Genomic DNA, 16,592 nt, shown 5'->3' on the forward strand with positions numbered 1-16,592 from the left:
ATCGTGTGTCAGCAAAAATCCCCCCCCCAAAAAAAAATAAAAATTGAGCACTCAAATTTCCCCTCCAAGCACAAATCTCCCTCCCACAATCCCCCATTCTTGCACAAATATGCCCCGATCATCCCTACTAGCACAACCTCCCACCAAAAATAATCGCCTCCTAGCACACATCCCCTTCCCCCTCTACCATATCACCTTTTGTAGCACAAACTCCCCAGATCCCTCCTCCTAGCACAAATTCTATTCCCCAATCCCCCCTCTCGCAACACAAGTCCCTCCAAATTACCACTCCTAGCACACCTGCCTTAACTACTTCGCGCCGGCTCCTCCCGACCCTTTAAGAGTTTCAGAAGCCGAGAGGCGGGGCTTTAGGGGAGAAAGGGGAGATTGGGACCTTTCCGTGAGTCACAGACATATGTGCTGGGAGCTCGCAGGGCGCGTGCTCTCAGCAGATATGTATTTTCTAATTGCATGCAAATATTTGGCTGCTTCGTGTCAAGGCCCAGATGCCGAGAGGCCGCATATTTGCGTGCGCTCAGCATCAAGGGGTTAATTTCCCCTTCTAGAACAATTCTTACTCCTTGCTGCCCCTCAAATTTCCCCTCCCCACGCAAAAACTCTTCCCCAATCTCCTCATGGTGCCCCCCCACCTCAGATGATACCACGGGGCCCAGGGCAGCCATCCCTCCTGCCCACCCCTTGTCCCTGCCCTGAGTACATCTCCTAAAAATGTAATTTACCTGATTTGAACATGCCACAGTTATTTTTAGAGGCAGCAAAAATAATTAATTTTGGATGATGTCCCCATGTATTGTTAATGCTGGAGAAATACAAAACCAATGTTATATAATCATATTTTCCCAGAGCACAATTCCCATTTAGTCATCAGATAAATCTGGAAGAACATCTTACATTTAACATTTTGCTCCTTGTTGAATTATTGTCTGTGTTGTCCTAGATACAATTATTAATATTAACAATTATCTGGAGAGTATCATTTTGCCTGCCAAATGACTTGTAGCTGCCTCGGTGTTCAAGTGCTGTCAGTTGGGGATCCATAATAACTTTAATCTTTCTGCTATTGTACAGTGACCTCTATGAGGAAACTATATTTTCAGCAGGCGCACATCTGAGTCATGATAACATTTACTTGAATTAAACCTTTTCCAAGTTACTTAGGTGCTGCCTTGCATATTCCCTCCTGCAGATGGTAGTTATCTGGATCTTTCACTGACCCCTATTGTTAAAGTCACTGCCCTGAAAAAGTTATGCAAATCAGTAAAGTCAGAGCAAAGTCAGTCCTCATTTACATACTTACCCAGGTAAGCAGCACAAACTAGTTAATTTAAGTGTGGGGAGACGGGCAGTAAATACACTGAACACTGTATAATAAAATCCACACCCAGGGTAAACCAATGCTCACTGTCACCCCCAAATATCTATAGAATACACAAAATCCAAGATACAAATGATATAAAAATAGGTGAAATTTCCAATCGCCAGGATATTACTCCCCCCCCCCCCCCCCCCGGGAAGCTATGATTATAAACTAGAACCCAGCATCAAAATCCGTCATAAATCAAAAAGTCCCTTCTCACAGTCATGTAGGATATTCATACTATAAAGTCTTCAAGTCCTCCAAAGGTTCTCACCGTTAATTTTTAAGTGTTTAATTCATGTGCAAAAAACTATGTGTGCTCCTCTTCCTCCTTTCATAAAAATGTCAGCTCCTCATTCAAAAAAATATTTGGCTGGCGTTCAGCTTTAAAGTGTCTGTGGATGGTTGTGTGCTGCTCATAGTAGCCATGCTACCCTACGCCATGGTATATGCTGGCTATGCAGAAATCCAGCCCAGTTGATGGGATTGTAGCTCAGTACAGACATCTGGAGAAAGCAATAGGCCAATCACATAAGTAGGAAATAAAGATTCGGATCTTGCTTCCCAAAATTTGACGACATAAGTGTTATGTGCACCATTTGTGCTCAGAACTCTCCAGAAATCTTTTTAGCAGTTATAATTACAGCATCTGCAGATTGAACTGGAATGGCCATTTTAAAGTCCAACTCCACTTTTTCAGGGCTCCCATCTAGTCCAATCTTTGTGTACTTCTGTCAAAGCTGTGTAGCGCTCCTCTAATTAGCCAGGGGGAGCTAGCTAGGAAGGATGAATAGCAGCCTGGGCATGAGTCAGCCTGGGTGTGAGTCTGTCGGGTCAATTTAGGTTAGGGCTGAGGGCACTGCATATAAGTTCCCTGAGACCTCCCCCTGCTTTAGAGACTTGAGAAGTTTCTAGGAGGTAGTGGGCAGGGGTGAGGAGGCACTGATCTGTATACTTAATGGATGAGTTCACCTTTTGTTCATTTTGTTTTTGTTTTGTTTTTTTCTAAATTCCAGCTCCCTTATGTACCAATATAGCATTAATATACTTCTTTTTGCAGAAATTCAAAAGCTGTCCATTTTTTCTACCCACCTTTATGTCAGTGTCCAGATGGCCGTCTGAAACGTTTATCCATTACTTCTGCCTTATTTCCTGCAGAGACTATAGATCATGACACAGGAAGGAGTTGACCAGCTGACCTCATTAGTACACACCCTGCATCATCTACCCTTCTACCTCCCACCCACTTCCAGGTGCACGAATATTAAATTGTTATTATTATTATTATGCAGTATTTATAAAGCGCAAATAGTTTGCTCAGCGCTGTACATTACAAAGGGGGACAGAACATGTGACAGAACAATACTAATACAATGTGATACACGAGGGGTTCGAGGGCCCTTAAATGAAAAGTAATCAATCAGTGTACATGGATCACTGTTCTCACTAAATACACAGACATCGATTTTTTGTTTTTCTACCTTAACTTTCATCTTGCATAGATCACTTATGTGGCATAGTGTGCTGACTGAACAGATAACAGCCTATGTGGATAGGGTATTGTGCCCATATTGAAAACAGGAGAATCGTGTTCTGGGTTCTGTAGAGTTCACATGCGCTATACAATCTGATTGTACAATCTCCTCTAGATCTACCATCAACTATGTAGTGCAAGGGCCTGCCTGACTGGATACAGAGTGATTGGGTAGAGAGGTGGGTTCCATAGATCTGGAAAATCTAAGGAAATTTTGTACAATCAGATTTTTTAACCACCTAAATACCTGGCACTTTCACCCCCTTCCTGCCCAGGCCAATTTTTAGCTTTCAGCGGTCTCACACTGAATTAAAATTACTCGGTCATGCAACGCTGTACCCATATGACATTTTTATCCTTTTTTTCACACAAATTGAGCTTTATTTTTGTGGTATTTAATCACCACTGGGGTTTTTATTTTTTGTGCTATACATGGAAAAATACCGAAAAGTTTGAAAAAAACCCACATTTTTTTTGGTTTCTGTTATAAAATTTTGCAATTAAGTAGTTTTTCTTCCTAAATTTTGACCATAATTTATACTTCTATATTGCTTTGATACAAATAACCCAAATCAGTGTATATTGTTTGGTCTGTGTGAAAGTTATAGAGTCTACAAGCACTGGTACACTGTGACAGATGTTTTTGTACACTGACAGATGTTGACAGATGTTTATGGGACACTGACAGATGTTGACCACTGTGGACAGGGACAAATGGTGCTTGGTGCAGTGGTGTGGGATGGCTGCAGATCTGTCTAGCTGAACAATAAAATAATCAGCTACACATATCAGCTGTCACAGGCTAAAGTGTCTCTGTTTACATTCAGTGATTGCTGTGATTGGACACAGCCATCATGTGATCGGGAGGCCAATCAGAGAGCCCATATTCTGATCTGTGATGTGCTCCAAGGGACACAGCCATCACAGAATTGTGCTGCTGCGTGGCCTCTGGGCCACGCGCTGGCACACATTCTGAGGGACATACAGGAATGTCTTCTCGGAATGGGGAAACTTCCACCTGGCCATTTCTGTACATTGGCCGGGTGGGAAGTGGTTAAGGGATCCTGACCAATCCCCAAGTAGGAGGCTTGGCATGGGATCAGGACAGCAACAGGAGAGTTAGGGTGGAAGATAAAGTGAGAGGCTGGGATGCTGGAGCCTCAGAGGAGGACCAGTGGAAAAGGGTCTACCTCTAGGCTAAAGCTGAATGGAGGATCTCTCAACCTCAGCAGTCCCCTGAGAGAGGACCATCTGTGCAGCAGGGAAGGAGCCAACCCAGCAGAAGGCCTGAAGGCAGCCACCAACCCAACAAAATCACAGAAGAGGAAGAGTGAGTACTCTTACTGGGCTGGATAAGGGGAAAAGGCATTCAAGTGGGAAAACTGACTAGCCCCCATCTGGGACTGTGAGATCTAAAGAGACAGATTCTGGATTGCCTTGCCCAAGGATTCACCTAGTACAGCTGGATGAGGAGAGGATTCATCTGGGGTGGTACATCAAGAGTGGCTGGAGAGCTCTACAGGAAGAAACCATTTTTGCTGTATAGAGAGCTAAGGAGTTGTCCTCAGTTACAATTCCCTTGGGCATCTTATACACCCCTCAACCCTATCTAAGTTCAATACCCCTAATAAAACCAAGCTCAAGGACTGTTTACTGTCTCCAGAATGCAAGTCTGTGAAAAATGCATGTTGCCTGGCTGTGCAGGACTATAGGGGGACCCAGATCTTCAGCAACTCCTAAAGGGGTAGTGCTATAGATGGAAGACACCTGTCCAGATATAATAAACTCTAGCATTGTGTTGGGTTTGCTATCTAACTACATATAATAGTGTTCTTCGAGGTGCAGCACTTATCCTTCATTTTGGACAGTGTCCACTCTGCACCTAACCAAAGGACACTCTTCCCAACCAGCTTTTCAGTTATTCATCCCTTTTGTTCTTTCACTTTAAGACTTTGTTTTCCATGATATTTTTAACTGCCTCCTCCCTTTCTCAAGCCCCCCCATGAAAATTCAATTTATTTTGGAAACATCCTAAATATTCCCCTGCGGCCCTACAAACATGTATCCCTTAAACCTTGGAACTCTGTGTGCTATGTTTGTGCAGGAGGCCACTGTCTAATAGGGCAAGAGGAACAAATTGACATCTGCTTATATTTATTTGCATTAGGATACCGTAGTCTAAATTCTTTTTTAGATCAGTGTATAGACTAGTACAGATCAGCACACATGCATGGTTTGCCAGGTTAGACCTAGGTTACACTGCCGTATATATCAGGTGCTTATGTTTTTTGTCTTGAATAGATAGTTCTAGACATCGCATGCCCTCTCCTACTCCACCACTGCTAACCACCCCTGGGAAACACTTGTCTGTGAATCTCACATCTATTACAGCAGCAGCTGATTTTTTTATTTTTTATTTTTATTAACCATTATTTTTTTTTATTCATTTTGTTTTTTCTTTTTTTTTTTTAAAACAAAATGGCAAAATTGAAAAGAATGCCTTTATTTTATTTGTAAATAGTTTTTTACCAGAATAGTATTTTGCGTTATAATGTAAACTGTGCTACTTTACCTGGCAATTGTGCAATCATGCAACACTGTACACCAGGGGTAGACAACCTTTGAGAGGGAGAGATCTACCTGAACAACATGGCTGAAATCGAAGATCACCAAGCACAGGGTCTTGTTGGAAAGATAACCTAGCAAGGCATTCAGGAGTTATGGTGTGCTTTCAGAAAGCGCACCAAAGACTCAGGGTATAATAGAATTCTATTTCTAACCCACAGGAAAGCTGAAAGCTGTGGTTACACTGCGCTGCATCCACAGCCAGGGGCAGACTGGCAACTCATGGGGCCCCCGGGCAATAGGGGATCATGGGGCCCCTGTGCCCTTGCCCAAACTTACAAAAGCCTATGAAAAAGGTACCAGGGGCATCTCATGGGGCCCCCTACTGACCTCGGGCAGCGCCCGAGTTTCCAAATGGTCAGTCCGCCCTTGTCCACAGCGCGTCAGTGTGAAAACCAGTCTAATAGTTTATAGCCCTGTTATAGGTGCTATTTTGTCCATATAGCTGCTGTTGTGCCCATATAGCTGCTGTTGTGTCCATATAGTTGCTGTTGTGCATCTGTATGGGCACAATAGCATCTATATGGGCACAAAAGGCATGTTTATGCTATTGTGCCCATATAGATGCACAACAGCAACAATATGGACACATCAGCATCTATATGGGCACAACAGCATAAAGATGCTATTGTGCCCATATAGATGCTGTTGTGCCCATATAGCTGCAAAATGTGCCCATATGGTTGCTTTTGTACATCTATATGGGCACAACAGCAGCTATGTGGGCACAACAACAGCTGCAGTATATGGGCACAACAACATCTATATGAAGATGCTATTGTGCCCATATAACTGATATTGTGCCCATAAGATTACTATTGTGTCCAATATCCTTAATCCCACTGACACTGACATTGCATGGAGTGCCGCTTCATGCTGTTGATCCTATGGCTGCCAGGATTAAGAGGCGGAATGCTGTTGGTATCACTCCGCCTGACATTGCTGCTGGAGCTTTAGAAGAGGAATCGGCTTATGTGTCCGGTTGATGCCTCCGCGGACCAGCTGCCGCTGCGACTCTGCTCACACAGCTGTCACTACATGTCTGGAAATAGTTCTCTTGCTTCTCCTGCACCTTCATCCATGGCATGTGACGGCAAGGCGGCAAGCCCAGGTCATCTACCAGTCATCTGGCCGAAGTCAATTGGTAGATCACGGTCCACAGGTTGCTGACCCAGGCTGTGCACAAATGAAATTTATATCTTTTTATTTACACAAATTGAGCTTTCTTTTGGTGGTATTTGATCATCACTAGGTTTTTAAAATGTTTTTTTATTATATAAACAAAAAGTTTGGAAACAAACAATGTGGTTTATTTACTAAAGCTGGACACTGCAAAATCAGGTGTACTTCTGCATAGACACCAAGCAGCTTCCGTGTTTTATTGCCAAAACCTAAATGAACAAGCTGAGGTTGGAGCTGATTGGATACCATGCACAGCTGCACCAGATTCTGAGCCAACCAGTTTTACTAACGCCCCCCAATCTATTTTCTACTTTCTGTATTGAAACATACGCAATAAAAAAAATAAAATCTCTTAATAAATTGTGGCCAAAATATATTCTGCTACATGTCTTTGGTAAAAAAAAATATCTTCATTAATTGGTTTGTGTGAAAGATATAGTGTGTAAAAGTCTGCAGTCTACAGAGTGTGTGTGTATTTGTATATATATATATATATATATATATATATATATATATGTATATGCACTTGCATTTATGCAGCTATGACGCTATATTGGTAATGACAGTGAATAGCGACTTCTAGTGGGACAGTGCTAGTGTGGTGGGCAATCTGGCACTAGATGATATTGGCTGGGAGGTACCCTGGCTGACATCAATAGTGACACTAATACAGTGATCATTGTTAATACTGTACACTGTCACTGTACTAATGACACTGAATGGGAAGGGGTTAACATCTAGGGGCAAACCGGGATTAATTGTGTGCCTTAAAATGTGTAATGTGTGTAATATGTGTTGCTTTTACTTTACTATCTGGCTGTTTTTTATCCCTGCTTTGCAGGGAGAAGAAACAGCCAGATTGCTGTTCACAGTACACAGAGTTTTTTGCAAACAGAACTCTGTGTGTGATTGGACACAGTCAATCAGCTGACTTCAGCCAAAATCATTGGCTGAAATTAGCTGCCAAACTTGTGCTGTGTCCAATCACAGCACACGTCAACAGGGGGCGTGTATGCGCTCGCCTCAAACCTGGAAGAAGGCAGATCGCGTATATACTGTATACTTACATATGATCGCAGTATATTTACAGTGAGAGGTTGGCAGTTGGTTAAATAATGGGCCTGAATAATCTGTAATGAGCCTGAATAAACAGGCCCATGGTGAAAATGTAAAAACTGTCCTGGTCCAAAAGGGATATTCATGTATGAGAGCTGAAGTGGTTAATAAACATGTCTTGGTGTTTTCCCATCTGTATTCACCCCTGATATATATATATATATTTTTTCTTTCTGCCTCTAAACGCCACTCCATGTTAGAATATGTGTCCATGCACACATAGGTGTTTAGAGGCAGGGAAAAAAACACTGCCGGTGTGTCCAGGGGCAGAAAAATCAATTTTTGTAAAAAAAAAAGATGCTTGAGGATTGTAAACACATCTAAACGCGTTTTTAACGCCAGGCGTGTTTAGTGCTTGAGTGTTAATTCATTTAATTGGCCAGAATAATAATTGCATTTACATGTGTTTACAAACATCAAGCGTTTTTTTCTGCCAAAATGCCACTGCTAGAAGGAAAGGCATCTAGGAGAGATGGGGAAATGTTCCGCATGCAAGAAGCCTTTATGAAGGGGTACATTGCTGATTACCACAATAGGTACTGAAGGCAACACATAAGCAATCAATCTCTGAAGGTATAACAAATGTGAACTTATTGTGGTACTAAAAGCAGAACTTTTTTTTAATTTCATGTATATCCTGCATTAAGATAAAAAAAGTATCCCAGCAGTAGTATTGCCCCACCCCCAGTATACTTACTTGAGTCCTTGGTCCAGCACTGTGCCCGTATACAGCAGCGCTGGTCTCTCTCTCACAGTACACAGAGACAGCAGTGGGAACCATTGACTCCTGCTGCTGTCAGTCAAATTCTCTGCGGAGGGAGCAGAGGAGGGTGCCCAGCCACACTGTGTGTGTCTATGGACACACACAGCCCAGCTTGGAAGCAATTGTGCACGTGTGCCCCCACAGAAAGAGGCTTGCTGTGGTGGTGTACATAGAAGAGGAGGAGCCTAGAGCACTGGTGGGGGACCCCGAAAGAGGAGGTTCAGAATTGCTCTGTGCCATGCTATTTCTCAGAGCAGGTAAGTAGCAACGTCTTTTTTTGGGGGGGGAGGGGGGAAACAAGCATAGCCTTTACAATCATTAATGCATTAAGATGCATAACTTAAGTACTAAGATTTATGAGCTAAGAAGTATACATATTTCCAGATAAGCTTCCACGTAGAAATTAACATTTTTTTTATGTATATCCTTTTTTTTTTTTTTTTTGAAGCTGGAAGGATAATCCCAGCATGCCAGAAGGTCTGATCTATGAGGGTGTGTCCGAGGAGCCTCTTCACTTCTCAGGGGGAAGTGCAGCACAGTGTACAATCTATCATGTTTTTGATGAACTACTGGGAATTCAGCATAGGCCTAACAGCTGTAAGTATGACTTGCCATTGGTCTCAATGGTGCTCTGATTGCATTAGGAAATACACTATATTGCCAAAAGTATTGGGACACCCCCCCCCCAAATCATTAGATTCAGGTGTTCCAATCACTTCCATGGCTCAGTGAATTTAAACGTGGTACCGTGATAGGTTGCCACCTGTGCAATAAGTCCATCCATGAAATTTCTTGCTATTGAATATTCCACGGTCAACTGTTAGTGGTATTATAACAAAGTGGAAGCAACTGGGAACAACAGCAACTCAGCCACCAAGTGGTAGGCCACATAAAATGACAGAGCGGGGTCAGCACCTGTTGAAGCGCTCAGTGTACAAAAGTCACCAACTGTCTACAGAGTCAATAGCTAAAGACCTCCAAACTTTGTGTGGCCTTCAGATTAGCGCAAAAACAGTATGTAGAGAGCATCATGGAATGGGTTTCCATGGCTGAGCAGCTGCATCCAAGCCTTACATCACCAAGTGCAATGCAAAGTGTTGGATGCAGTGGTGTAAGGCACACCACCACTGGACTCTAGAGAGGGGAGATGTGTTTTCTGGAGGGACAAATCATGCTTCTCTGTCTGGCAATCTGATGGACATGTCTGGATTTGGCGGTTGCCAGGAGAATGGTTCTTGCCTGACTGCATTGTGCCATGTGTAAAGTTTGGTGGAGGGGAGATTATGGTGTGGAGTTGTTTTTCAGGGGTTGGGCTTGGCCCCTTAGTTCCAGTGAAGGGAACTCTTAAGGCGTCAGCATACCAAGACATTTTGGACAATTTCATGCTCCCAACTTTGTGGGAACAGTTTGGGAATGGCCCCTTCCTGTTCCAACATGACAGCGCACCAGTGCACAAAGCAAGATCCATAAAGACATGGATGACCAAGTTTGGGGAGGAAGAACTTGACTGGCTTGCACAAAGTCCTGACCTCAACCCGATAGAACACCTTTGGGATGAATTAGAGCAGAGACTGTTAGCCAGGCCTTCTCATCCGACATCAGTGCCTGACCTCACAAATGTGCTTCTGGAAGAATGGTCAAACATTCCCATAGACACACTCCTAAACCTTGTGGACAGCCTTCCCAGAAGAGTTGAAGCTGTTATAGCTGCAAAGGGTGAACCAACTAAATATTGAACCCTACAGATTAACCCTGGGATGCCACTAAAGTTCATGTGCGTGTATAGGCAGGCATCCCAATACTTTTGGCAATATAGTTTTTAAAATTTTTTTTTTTTGCACTTTACAAATGGTACTTTTATATACACCTTTCCTTAGGGATTCAACACCAAAATCATATAGAATAAAATTATTCTCATTATGGTAACAATACATGTATACACACTGTCGCTCAATTATTATATCTGGGCAAATCAAGCAAGCTTGTAAAAGAATCTGATTTTACTCTCTCTTGCTGTCCTAGGAGAGATGTAATAGAATCATTAGTATTTTTTGTCATTTCACTTAACTTCATGGTATAACTTTCTGCAGACATAGGGGTTGATTTACTAATACTCTAGAGTGCAAAATCTAATGCAGCTCTGCATAAAAACCAACTGGATTTCCGGTTTGTTTGTCAAAGCTGATTTAAGAATCTGAAGTTAGAAGCTGATTGGCTACCATGCACAGCTGCACCAGATTTTGCACTCTTCAGTTTTAGTAAATCAACCCCATAGCGTTCTCTGCATATGGCATAAAATGAAAAAGGTATCCTTGGGCTGGCTGTCATTCAACTTGTAGGGCTGAGCAGGCAACATGTCCTTCTAGGATGCTTTCTTACATCATGGAAAGCACTTCTTGCTACATCTCCCCCCCCTTTTCTTTTTACACCTTTTCTTCAAGACATTTCATGAAAAACATGTACTGCAGATAAATAATGTTTAGGACTGCTGGCAATATTACAGTTAATTTTTAGTTGTATAGCAAAAGTGCATTTATTCTTTAAAATGGTTGTAAACATCTGACATAAAAAAATTAACAAGGCATAGCCTTCTATAGTGTGTACTTGCCTTAATCCAAAGCACTGAGTGGGATTCCTGTCTGTAGTCTTGCTCCTCTGCTATAGTTTCTCACAGGCTGATGTTGACTTCTACGGGAACAGGAAAAGGAGCTCCAGTACACAACCTGGTTGACTGCCTCAGATGTGCATTTTTCCCTATGAGACTGCAGGGGAGGGGGTGTCCTTTCCTTCCACTCAGGTTTCAGATTACACTCAGCTCTCCTCTATGAACTGTGCAGTGTGTGACATCAGAACACTGCTCCCTGCCTCTGGAAGCTCAGAAAAGCTATTTAAATTCTGGACTTTAAGTGGATGTAGAAAAGAGAGAGCTGTAGAGAAAGAGGTGCAAGTTATGTAAGGGGATTTGTTTAATCACCGTGAATCACCTGAGGTCAGTCACTTCAGTGTATATAAGAGTTTACAACCACTTTAAGGATAAAAAAAAATTTGACTTTGTGTTTTCCCTTTCAGGATTGCAGCTTATCTTGCCTCTATAAAAAATACTTCTTGAGCTGAGAAGGGAACCACAACAAAAGCTTGTCCTGAAAATGTAAAGGCAAAGGCAAAAAAAAATATCAAAGACAGTGCTCAGTTGTTTGGTTTGAAAGTGTTCTAATATGGCTACAATTAACTTTTAGATATCTCTGTTAGGTTATGACTATATTCCAGGGTGTTGTGCTTACTGGTAAAGTTCTGCCTTAAATTGTTGTCCTCCCTACAGCGGATTTTCTCCTGAAGATGCGCCATTACATGCCGCCTGCTCATAGGAACTTCATTAATTGGGTTCAAGAGGCTCCTAAGCTCCCTGACTATGTACTTAGGAGTGAGGACCCAGATCTCCTCTCCATTTTCAATCAATGCATCTCTGCGCTTACTGAGATCCGTTCCGTCCATATCCGCATTGTCTCCAAATATGTGACCACAGCTGGCATCCGGGCCAGGATAAAGAAAAACCAAGAAGTAAATCAGGAACAACAGGAAAAGGGCACTGGTGGATCCCATGCTATAACCTTTCTGAAAAGTGTCCGTGATACCTGCAAAGAGGGAACACTGAGACACAGTACACCTGCAGATGACTGACTGACATACCGATACATTGGTTAATAACATTTTAATATGTTATTTTTTTTATACATTTAGGAATAAAAAAACTCTACGAAAGGGCTAAGTGCTAGCAGCTTTCTGTGTGAAGCTTTGTTTTGCCCTCCTCAGGACCACCAGTGTTAGAATTTATAAAAATGGGGTGAACTAAATTGGTTTCATTTTTTCCCAGCCCTAAAATTATTTTATGCTTTGAATTTTCATTTGCTTACTGTTGGCAATCAACAACACATGGTTGCCTTTTTTAAGTTTACTATTGCTTCTGGTCCTGGTGTGATTGAGGATGTTCTTCCACTAGAAATATTGACTGATCAATTCTCTAACACAGTCCCATCCCTCCTTGAAGATCATAGCCCTCTCGTCTTCTGGGAATGTCTATGCTGGACAAGGTTCTCTACCCTTTCCTTCGCCGCCCCACATAACTTTTAATGTAGCTGTTAATAGAGGAGCAAAGAAGAATACTATAGGACAGTCATTCTTGACTAGAGTTCCTCCAATGATTGTTAGGGGTATCTCAAGCTGTAGCTTAACTTTCCATTTGATGCCTGCATAGTTTTGAGTCCTGAGCCAGGACACCAATGATCTTTTTAGCTATCTGTAATAGGGAATTCTTCCCTTTGACCACCAATGTGAGGGACATTTCTTCCCACTGAACCTGAGTGAATTGAGTTTATCGGGGTACCCTGAGACCTGAATATTATTTCAATGATTCCTTTAGGATAAAGAGAAAGGTTGCTGGGGAAGGTCAGTTGAATGACAGCTCTGAGTCTCCTGGGGCTGCTGATATCACAGCTAAGATGGTGCCCAACAGGAGTCTTAGGGCTTTTGGATATCAACACAGACATCAGTTGCAGTTGGAACTTCAGCCTAATTGCCCCAGTACCTTTACCCAAATCTAATATTCTTAGTTCACATTTCTATGTTAAATACAATTTTCTCACTTTGTTGAATATTTCCAATAAGCTGCAGCTGTAGTACTTTTTAATTACCGTTTCAAACTAACGCTATGTACAGACTATATATATCTTTTTCCATAATCATTTCCGAAGTTTTGTGCTATATTAGGTGTTTTTGCTATAAATAGAATGCCATTCGGAGACGAGCAATGTTCCATTCCCGCACACGGGGGTGTTTGTGCGGAAATGGCTACAATTTTCTCTGCATTATCGTGCATCATAGCAATCTAGCATATAGTAACATGTGGAAGCGATCATGAAATGCAATGGTGTTTGTGTTATTATGAAAAAGCATGAATGGCATCTCCCAGTGGTGCTACCTCTTCCAGTAGCTCAAGGCAATTCCTGGTTTTTAAACACACGGAGCGGAATGGAATATAGAATTACACATCTGGCAATGTTTTGGAGAAATCAAGTAATAATGTACAAGTATTAGTCAAATTAAAAAGAAACTGGGAACTCAGATTTCTACCCACATCTCAGAGATATGCTCATAGGTTAATTGGCTCTGTCTACTGTAAATTTTCACTAGTATGGTTATGTATGCATGTAAGGTAGTGAACGTAGATTGTAAACGCCTTGAGGGCAGGGACTGATGCAAATGAACAATATATACTGTATGTAAAGAGCTGTGTAGATTTCCGGTGCTATATAAATACAATAAATAAAATAAGTCAATAAGCAGCAACATACTTAGACTGTTTTATAGACTGTTTTATACCAGTCTCATCTAATTTTACATTTTATAATACTTTATTTTATTTATCCACAGCGCTCAAAAACAAAACTCCAAAGTATTCCAAAAATGTGCATGTCAACACACAAAAAAGTGCACATAGGGTGCTCCATGTGGCCCCCACCTGAAGAGGGAGGACCCTTCCCCAACCCCCAGGGTGTGAGACTCCTGACAGGGGCAAGGCACACTCAGATCCACCTAACCAAAAAGGCCTGGTGTTTCTCTCTCCTCATGGTAAGTAGAAGCCAACCAACCACAAAAGAGGGCTTTCCCCCCAAGGCAGAGGAGAAAGAAACCTAAGGACCACACATCCTCCACCTAGACTTCAGTGTAGGCAAAAGAGCCATACCCTACAATCCTGAGTGACAAAAAAAACTTGGAGAAAAATAAGAGAAATTAAAAATTTTTTTTTTTTTATAATACTAAGATTACAATAAGAAAATGGGAATACATCCAGATATGCAGAACACTCAAACTCTATATCAAGGGTCTCCAATCTTTTTAAGCCAAGCACCAGTTTACTGCCCTTTAGGTTTTAGGAGGGCCAAAATGTGGCTAGTAGGAGTAGAAAATGCCCTGGCATCAGTGCCCCATCATTGGTTTTAATGGAAGGAATAATGCCCCATTGTTGGTAACAATGGGAAGAACAGTGCCCTATTAATGATGTTAGTAGGTGGAATGTTGCCCCATCATTGGTGGGAGGAACAGTGCCCCAAGGGCCATATAAAGGCAAGAAAAGGAGGAGCAGTTTGGAGACCAATTCTCTTGATGAATGGAGAGTCTGGTACTAAGGCAAGGCCTCAGGGAGCTCTCACAGAGGAATAAGAAGCCTACATGATTCCAATCAGGGTGCTTTTACACTGCTCTGTTTAAAAAATGTGTTAAAAATGCATATGTATTTTTTATGTATTTCTGATGCGTTTTCTGGTTGGCACCTGTGAAACATGGACATGTGACTCAAAATATGCACCAGAAATGCAGCTGTGGTGCGTTTTTTATGCGTTTTCCATTCATTCAATGGGGAGGTGCATTTTTGGTGAGGATTTGAAAGCACACAAATGTAGCAGCATGCGGGACTTTTCAAAACACAGGAATATTTGCATACATTTATGGAATTAACTTAAAAATGCTCATTGAGTATATTTATTAATGTAGAGACAGCCAACGTGTTAACCAAGTCATTTAAATAATACCATGGGATTACATAAACTCCAAGAGGTGTTGTTCTAAAAGCAGCGAGCTATCGCCACCCAGACTTCGTGGGAATTAATCAAGAACTGAAATTTTCCATATACTTACTTGCCTGAATCTTATAAAATAAAAAGTGTGTATCCTTCATTTTCCATTACATAGTAATGGAATGTTTTATTTATTAGTGTCTTAAAGGGAATATTTTCTGAGAAAGTATGGAGGCTGTCATTGCTTTCCTCCACTTCTGAAAATACTGCTTGTTTGGCTGTCATTCTGATTTCATGGCTTCAGTACTTTTTGTTTCACCAACCCAAAATCCCAAGCATACAAATAAGGAGATCTGAATGTAATGTGCAGGCATGGCCAGGATGCTAATCACCCGATGCCGCGGCCATTGAATCTAGGTGAAAATGCATTTATGAAGTGGGATGGTGGGTTGGTTTATGTCAGAGCAAAGGGGAAAAAAATAAGTGCACTTTGTCTTAAAGCAGAACTAAACTCTCTCAATCAACATTAACTTTTTTAATCCTTTTGCTGCTATCATTAGTAAATAGATAGGAAAATATATTATACCTGTTTTAAACTTTTTATTTTTAATATATTTCTTCAATTGCTTCCTGGTTTCTGAACTAGGCCAAAATGATTTTATACATCTCAGGAGTCTTCATGTAAATTTATTTCTTTCATCTGAAGGAGAGGTTTTATCAGCTAAGCATGCCCTCCTGCCTGCATGCCTGAGCTAAGGACAGATGGATTCCAGGAAGTAAATACTACATTACCGCTTCCTGACCACCCTATAGCAGAAGTACTGTTAAAGGGTGGCAGAGCTGTGCAAAATCAGGTATATATGCATGGGTTTTGTATTTCTGGGTAGGGGGCATGTGCGTGCTGCCCTACCCGTGCTGCCATTGACAGCTACAGCTGTCGATCAAAATATATAGAAAAAATCCTGCAAGCAACCAAAACACACAAAAAAAAAAAAAAATCAATAATCACTCCAATAAAAGTCGCTTACACCCTGCACATACTCATCAATGTGTCTCAAAACTAAACAAATTAGTGCAGAGCCTTCCAATTACCAAAAAAAATCATAAATATATACATATTTGCAAAAAAATCTTGTGCACAATTGTGAATATATAAAGTCCCTTATATCTTGACGTAACTTTAATCTTTCACCACTTTATCTTCATAAGACATGAAACAGTGTTCCTCCACCAACATCCAAGTTGTGCTCTCACCTGGAGCTTTTGACCTCACATTATACAATGTTTTGTTCACGCCACGCTTGTGTCCTCTAAATGGGACAGAATAAGATGCAGATTCCCCTGTTGGCACTCCTTCCCACAGCAGACTTTGAATCTTGTCCTCCTCCTTTCCCTTGCGATCCGTAGAAAACAGAATACTCAGAA

At 41.6% G+C, this 16,592-nt stretch overlaps 1 protein-coding gene across 2 annotated transcripts in view; it reads left to right on the top strand.

Annotated features, from left to right (window-relative positions):
• Positions 1-15,325, top strand: part of LOC149450041 (indoleamine 2,3-dioxygenase 2-like) — an 85,611-nt gene extending 70,286 nt beyond the window's left edge. The window contains exons 9-11 of one of the 2 annotated variants that reach the window (XR_016315323.1): positions 9,047-9,195; positions 14,026-14,223; positions 15,145-15,325. Coding sequence is in view for 1 of the 2 variants with exons in the window: in XM_089692474.1 (XP_089548600.1) it covers positions 9,047-9,195; positions 11,918-12,276 (508 nt within the window). In the remaining variant the exon portion in view is untranslated. Of the gene's footprint in view, positions 1-9,046; positions 9,196-11,917; positions 13,942-14,025; positions 14,224-15,144 lie in introns of those variants that run through there. The other variant, XM_089692474.1, reaches the window with a different exon arrangement.
• Positions 15,326-16,592: the final 1,267 nt, after the last annotated feature.

This window comes from Staurois parvus, unplaced genomic scaffold, assembly GCF_062004578.1.
Source record: "Staurois parvus isolate SC_StPar_1 unplaced genomic scaffold, SC_StPar_1.0 ptg000586l, whole genome shotgun sequence".
Classification (NCBI taxonomy): domain Eukaryota; kingdom Metazoa; phylum Chordata; class Amphibia; order Anura; family Ranidae; genus Staurois; species Staurois parvus.